Here is a 7816-nt window from a genome sequence, read left to right as displayed (position 1 = left end):
GGACCATTAAATCACATTCCAGTGGGGCTTAGTCCACCGAGAATGCAGCGTACTAAGCTCGCAAGTCTCAGTAATAAATCGTCCACGTGTTAATAGCTTCGAGAGCGGTTCAGTGCTTCCACGCTACCCGCACCGAAGGTTTCGCTGCAAGTATACGGTGAGACAACACACGACAGGAAAACATTCACTCAAGTACGACGTTAACAAAAACAGGCAATCCGTTTATTAGGTCCAAGGACGCTTCACTTGTCCGATTGAGATTACTTTCTACGAGTAGAGTTGTCACTCTGCTGGGAGAGAACGAAGAAAGTCACTTGATTCTCCGCAGTCTCATCTCGTGACGAGTGAACGGTCGCGAGCCAAGAAAGGAGGGACACAGTGGCTCGCGTGATTGGGGGGGGGGGGGGGGGGGTCCTCTCCTGACAAGAAACACTGACTACACATGCTATTCGTATAGTATAATATGTACATATAGGACGGGCCTCGCGCGACCCCATTACACACACGCACAACACAGAAACACGAAGCAGCCTCGCCCGCTGTCGCCTCGAAGTAGAGAACAGAACTGCCGAACGCGCTAGGCACCGTCATTTCGCTCGAGGGCATAGGGGAAGAGAAAAGAAGCTAGCGGATATCTTGTGCGAACTGCTTACAAAAATGCCTGGTGGAAGTGACGTTTTACGACTACGAACTCACTTTCAGAACGCGCAGCGTTAGCCTCGACGTTATAGTACCTCAAACTATGCTTACGAGTAGTGCGCAGTGGCGGCGAGTCTGAGCGCCAGGAATGGCCGGTATTGGCCTGCTGATGCAGACGAGAGGAGACAGAAAGTGAGAGGAGGAGTGCATGCTGGGACGGTCAAAGGTTAGAGGCTACAGCTACGGAAAAGTTTCCTAGGTTGGATGGCGGCGTGAAGTCACAAGCCATGACGTCACATGAGGTGACATCACGAGGTCCCTTCTTTCTTTCCTCTAAGCACGAGGGTTCCTTTCGCAAGCAACGGCTGGCGGAAACCAACACTCCAGTGACGTCACCTGTTACTACTCCATGACATGCGTAATATGAAGCAATGAAACATGGGCCGCGTTCTGAAACTATTTAATTTGGCGATGCTTTCGCATTATGCAGTGTGGAATGCGATGCCTGCTTTCTGTTACGCGTCATTCAAATGCGCCCGATAGTTATGAAATGCGAAAACAACGCAGACGGAAAGTGGCCCAGGTGTGGGCTCTTTCCATCGTGTATATAAGCTTGCTGTTGGCCACCTGGGCCGCTATCTTGTACGCGTTCGAAAAGCCGACGCCCGGTTTAGTCTCATGCTATTGCCCAGGACACGTAGATAATGAGGCCTAGGCCAATGTAGGCCAATCGCGTGAGGCGAAACCGAACGTCGGCTTTTTGAACGCGTACAAGATAGCGGCCCTAAGCGCGGCCAAAAACCGGTCTTCGCCTTTACACTCACGTTTCTTTTTGTTCTGTCTTTGAAATCGTAGCTTTGAACCGAATACACTCAAGGCATTGAGCGAAGGCAATACGCCGAAAAAAAAAATCGTTGCAGAATGCGGCCCCTGCTCTCTTCGGACGGACCGCAAAGGAGAGGAAGACCTAACCCATCGAGGTTATGCTAGCCGTCGCAACAAAGTTCGTTCTGTTCTGTCAAGGGGCCAATGTTTGTTCCGTTTTACGGCAGTAAATTCGTTTCGGTCTATTTTAGACCTGTTTCGTGGGATGGTTTTCGTTAGGATCTTCAATTTAGTGCACCTGCACCTAACGTCGATCCTACCACGGCTGTACTTATAGTTATGATCTTCACGGTACGGTAGGTATAAGCAAGTGGTCGGTGTCTAGCGCGATGACGAGTTCTGCTTAGGCGAGTAACGAGCGAATTTACTAGCGCTGCGCGTCCGTGCTGCGTACATGGAACACTTGCGCTACACTTGAAGACGCTCACTTGTAGCGCACAGGAAGTGGCTTGTGTCGAAGACAGAAGGAAGCTGACGGGGAACAAGGCATTTGGCGGCTTGAAACTCGTCGCTGAGTAGGCACAACTCTGCGAACGCGACGGTGTCGTTCCCAGCTGTCCTGTATAGATTTCTGTACGTCTCCGTTTCCGTGTGATGCCCGTACGTGTGATTCAGGCTCGTGTGACCGATTGTCGGGGGGCTCTCAAGAAAACTGGGCCGCCTGTGACCGGGGGTGTATTAAGTGTGCGCGCGCGCGTTTGTGCGCAATCAGCCGACTAGGACAGTATACATTTCGCCGAAGAAAGGCGCTGATTTTGACGAAAACGCGATTCGTCTAAAGGGGGCACATTGCTATCGCTGGATGACAGCAGTCAAGCCAAGCGGAATGTTCACCGCATGGTATGCACTTCACCGAGAGATGCTGTTCTCATGAGCAGCACTTATTGACACTGCCGAGCAGCCATTTGTAGTATCTTGCGCCAACCAACGCCTTTTGCCGAAGAGTAGTAACTCACGGTCATCGTCCTCTGCTGAGCGTAGTTCTGATCAAGGAGTAAGTTCTCTCACAACTAACGCACATGTTGCAATAAGCCAGTCCAGCACAAGATGGCACTGAGTTGCGAGGCTGAGTTGCGAGTCGATCGGAGGACCACGTCCATCCTCCTCAAGAAGAAGGTGGCGGTGCACAAAATGATGAGGTAGTATGGCGAATGCAGGCCCTCCCGGTCCCCGCACGTGTGGCCCGTGGAATAAATTAAGGGTGCAGACATAACACTCTGCTCGGCTCATATAAGTAGTGGCCTGTGAACGCCGTTCGCGGCGCTGCCATGGCGTGGCCTACAGTTCATCCGTAGGTTCAAGCATCGGCCAGAAGGCGTACAGACGTCCTCGCCCATCGTGAAAGGCGTCGTCGAAATTCCTCCGGCAGACAGGTCTGACGGGCGCGTTCGAAGGCGGGTGGTGGTCGTTATACGAGGACAACGTTATACGGCGTGGTGCGCCAGCTCTCGGGTGCGTCACTGCTATATGTCCGATATTTCGCCGATGCTCTTGATGCTGATCTCGACCCGAGTGTCGACCTCAGCCCGGAGCGAGATACGCTCGCTGGCGGCCGCCACGTTGTTGTGGCGGCAGTTGACCGCCGCCAGGCTGTTGGCGCGCGGGGTCTCGCAGATGGTGCTCCGCTTGGTGCGGTACGACAGGTCGCTGGGCGCTCGGGCACGCTCGGCGAGCGCCTTGCAGCACGCATGTGCCGTGATGACCCGCCGGAAGGCGTCGCGGAACTCGGTGTTGAAGATGCTGTAGATGATGGGGTTAAGCGCCGAGTTGAGGTAGCCGAGCCAGGTGAGGAACTTGAAGCACTCCTCGGAGATGCACGTCTTACAGAAGGCGGCCACGATGTTGGCGCAGAAGAAGGGAACCCAGCAGCACAGGAACACGCCGACGATGATCCCGAGCGTGATGGCAGCCTTGTGGTCCATCACGTGCAGGGAAGACTGGCCGCCGATGGCGCGGAACTTGGTCGGACTGCCGGGGTCTTTGTTGTTCACCACGCATGGCTTGGTGACGGCGCGGATGTTCTGCACGTGCCGGCGCGCGTACAGGTAGAGGCGGGCGTACAGTGCCACCATGACGATGCACGGCATGTAGAAGCTGATGAGCGATGACGTGACGGCGTACTCGGGGGTCAGGTCCAACGCGCACATGGTGAGACCGTTTACGACGAGCAGCGAGTCAGGGTAAGGCCGGTGCCAGCCGAGTGAGATGGGCAGGAACGACAGGAGTGCCGAAAGCATCCAGATTCCGCATATGGTCCCGAGGACGGCACGCTTTGTCATCCAGCGACCGTAGCCCAGGGGGTCCTTGATGTGCAGGAACCGATCCATGCTGATGGCGCACAGGTTCAAGATGGACGCCGTGCTGCACATGACGTCGAAGGCGATCCAGATGTCGCAGAATTGCGGCCCGAACGCCCAGTAGCCCATGAGGTCGTTGATGACGGCGAAGGTCATGACCAGCGACGAGACCAGCAGGTCGGCCACGGCCAAGGAGACGAGAAAAAGGTTGCCCAGCTTGCGAAGCCGCCGGTCCGTGTAGATGGCGAGGCAGACGAGGATGTTGCCCGTGATGGCGGTCAAGATGATAATCAATAAAAACGTGCCGATGATGTAGCGGCACGAAAGGTCCCAACTGTCCAATGGGTGTCCCGAAGAAGGCACGGCCGCCTCCTGAAGCGCAGCCGTCGTGTTGTTGGCCGCCGCCTCGAGCGTTGGAAAAACGCTCGCGATCGAGCCCAGGGTGCTTGCGGACGAAGGCTGCATGGCCGCCGAGGAGCTCGCATTGGTGAACCCGCTCGGCAACCGCTCCCCGGGCACCTGCGCATACACACATATAGCAGCGATTCAGATTTCAACTCTGTCTGGCCACAGAAGGGGAAAGAAAGAAAGAAAGAAAGAAAGAAAGAAAGAAAAGAAAGAAAGAGAGAGAGAAAGTGTATTAAGTATCTAGAGGAAATTTCTCGACGTAATACCTCCGACATGCACGTTGGTTTTCATGAACATGCAGGCGACATCAAACTGCTGAACACAATGCTTTATTAGCAGTGTTATGCATTGCTCCACACTAGGGTTTCCCAAACACTGCATAGCCAATGCTCCCCGTACAAGTCACGACTTCCTCTGTTCGGCTTGCTTTTCCATGGCCAAGTGGGAAGTACAGTCATGCATTTGTCTTCGCGTCGACATCGTGCTATTGTTGTCTTGAATGCTTATCGACTCACACATGCGTACGATGTTTAAATGTACACGTCTGCGTGTACGTTGAGTTGTACATAGTCTTCATTCGCAGCAAGAAAGAGTGAACACTAGTATGCAGTTCCTCCTGCAACTGATAAGAGACTGTTTTACTGAAACAGCAGGCTGAGGATACGTGGCAAATGCAGACAGCCTATACCACAACCATCATTAAGAAAGTGCCTGAATTATTGGTAATAGAGCGCTACCATTACATCAAAGCTATGCGTTTCTAAGAACAGACACTCGAGCCTATTTTAGCACACACAAACCTCGTCCTTTGAAGCTTGCTTGCATAGCAGGCGGCATTTGGCCTCGTGATGCGGTGAAAAAAGCAAAAATTTGGCTTCTGTGGGCCAGTAATGTCATGACGAAAATGATCACTAGTTCTTCGCAGCTAAGACGTTATTATTCCCCTCCGTAAATAGACACAATTTGAAAAACTAACCAGACTTTCGACATGTAGAAAACAATGGTTGGAGGCATTTGCTGATAGATACCTTATAACGGAACACCAAAATACTAAAATCATGCAGTAGTTATAAAAACCAAAACAAAAAGGAAAGAAAAAAAGAAAAACTTAGTGCATTTCACCTAAAGTTACTTTCATTGTACATGTCTCGCGTTTATAAACCATGAAATTTACGAGTATTTCGAATCGAAACTGCAGGGGTTGAAAAAGAAGAAAAATAAATGCCGCGAGTAGTTAAAAAAAGAAGTGCAGTTGAATTGCACGACGTAGCATACTTAATAACCCTATTTATGTCCCGTCATTATTTCGAACAAGAACTACGTTGCAATAAAGGACGCAATATATATATATATATATATATATATATATATATATATATATATATATATATATACCCGCACTCAGGGCTCACTTGAAAGCCCCTTTTTTTGTCGCTCTCGCCGCTGACCTCCTTAACTGAGCAATAGCGGAGGGTAATAAAGAAGAATGCGCTAAAGTAAAACAATCAATGAACAAGGCGAGGTCCACTGCAAAAATGGCGGTCGTTTCTAAAGTGAAATGAATAAATCGTGAAGGAAACGACAGGGGAATAAACAAAGGGGGTAGCCTTCTCTTCCCTCAGCTGGGGGGCAACGGACTACTGGCACGCGGGATACATTGTCGGCGAAGGCCGCAGATTTCCGCTTCATCCCGGGCATTTGTCACAGCCTTGTCCCCCAGAGTGAGGGTTCCTTATTCTCCCCAGCAGGGGAAGGATTTAGAGTCGCGCTGTTGGGGCCGGACGGCCACAGCGGGACACTGGACGACGTAGTATAAGCACTGTCCGTAAGACTCCGCAGCGTTTATTTCTTTCTTTATTTATCTTATTTTCTTCACGCGTCCAGGGAAGTATGAACGCGGAAGCGGTCGAGGCAGTGACGCGTTGCGTCTGTGTTCTTCTGAGGGTGGCAAGGAAGGTGGAACGAAGCTTGATGGCGCATTAAAGAAAGCACAGACAAAACGTATCCAATGACACCGCACGTATTATACGGATTAACGCACCCATGGGCATACACATGAATGAATGCTACCGCATTTAACACACACACACGCGCATGCACATACACACTCTCCTCCCTCCCTCCCCCATACACACACGCACGCAGGCAGGACCGCACTTACGCGCAGTCACGTTGAGGCAAGGGCAATATACGAGGGACGCTTCCTCAGTAAGCCCCATTTTTCATGGGCATTGGACCAACGCACTCGTTTTTTTCGAGCCAGGTCAGTGAAGCAATATATAAAAAAAAAAATGGCGCGAAGAGAAAGGCGCGCGGTGCGCTGATCGAGATGCTGGTAAGTCCTTCTGGAAGGCTTTATTGCCCGAGGCGGAGGTGGACGTAGACGGCGGGTAAACTAAAATTTTAGAAAGGAAACAAGATTTATCCGTGAAGCCAGACTGCGCACACAGAACCAGCGAAAACAAATGGGGTCGTATTAAACGGAAAACAGTCAACTCTATAGAGAGATATGAAAGAAATGAGAAAGACAGGGATGTTACCCAGGACATAAATTCCCATTTGCTACCCTAAACAGGGAGGTGATGGAGGGAGAAGTACAAAGGTAAGAAGGAAATAAGAGAGAGAGAGAGAGACAAACAGAGCAATATTTACTATAGTAGAACAAGGGCCGCGAGGAGAGAAAAAAGCGAATAAGACGATGGAAAGACAGGGAAGCTTATTAACAGAGCATGCTCCGAGTCGGGAACAAACTCCTCTGCACTGGAGCAAGAAGAGAGACCGGCATAAAAAAGAAAAACAGAGAAAAGACAAAGTATAAATAAGGAAGCGCGGGCATGGATGTATGTAGAGGAAGTGCGCGCAATAACAGTCTCACCCCGTCACGCCCAGTGGAGACGACTGCGCAGCTTTCGGTTGAGAAAAGCGTCCCAGAAACATTAGTTCTTGCCCGGCAGTGGGACAGCTAGCGGGACATGATGTTTAAATGCGCACCTAATCCCACGGATGACAACCCCCTCTCCCCCTCCCCCCTAAAACAAAAGAAAAAGAAGAGAATTGAAGAAACTTAAAAAAAGGCCGAATTGAGAGCTTCGAGGAGTGCGTGGGAGCCCAGAGTTGTAGCAGATTTGCTGAACGTCAGCGATTCTTAAAAACCACAAAATATTAAGTGCTCAGCACTCAGTGTCTGTCTTTCGAATTCCGGCTGCACTATCCAGAGCAGACCTAAATCGCTTCGGGTTGTGGCTTTGGAGAGAGCCTTTACCAAAGGTTGCCTGCTCCAGCACCGTTTGTAATGTGCAGCGGTTACATGGGGCGACGAATTACTCGTACCCATTTCCTCCTTTATTTCCCAGGATTGGACAGCGGTTTAGAGAGGCGCACAGAACTGCAATACAGATGAAAAAAGGTAAACAATAAGAAGTCTTGCATAAGTGCACTTCCGTTTTGTTGCGCTTATATTGTCTCTAATGTAAATAAAAACGTCATTTTTTTATATGTCTAACAGTGTCACAATGCGGTGGCATCTACTCTATTTGTATATTTTGTAATGTGTAATGAGCTTGTAAGCTCACGTAAATACCGCAGTG

At 50.5% G+C, this 7816-nt stretch overlaps 1 protein-coding gene across 6 annotated transcripts in view; it reads right to left on the bottom strand.

Moving 5' to 3' along the window:
* Positions 1-200: 200 nt before the first annotated feature.
* The window catches only part of LOC119450367 (dopamine receptor 1), a 439710-nt gene continuing 432094 nt past the window's right edge, over positions 201-7816 (bottom strand). For all 6 annotated transcript variants that reach the window (XM_049665832.1, XM_049665831.1, XM_037713800.2 and 3 more), the window contains one exon: positions 201-4340. In XM_049665832.1, coding sequence (XP_049521789.1) covers positions 2988-4340 — 1353 coding nt within the window. In that variant the 3' untranslated portion in view covers positions 201-2987. The remainder of the gene's footprint in view (positions 4341-7816) is intronic.

Source organism: Dermacentor silvarum, chromosome 4 (assembly GCF_013339745.2).
Source record: "Dermacentor silvarum isolate Dsil-2018 chromosome 4, BIME_Dsil_1.4, whole genome shotgun sequence".
NCBI lineage: Eukaryota > Metazoa > Arthropoda > Arachnida > Ixodida > Ixodidae > Dermacentor > Dermacentor silvarum.
Note: the sequence above shows the minus strand (reverse complement) of the source record. Positions and strands in the feature narration are given on the sequence as shown.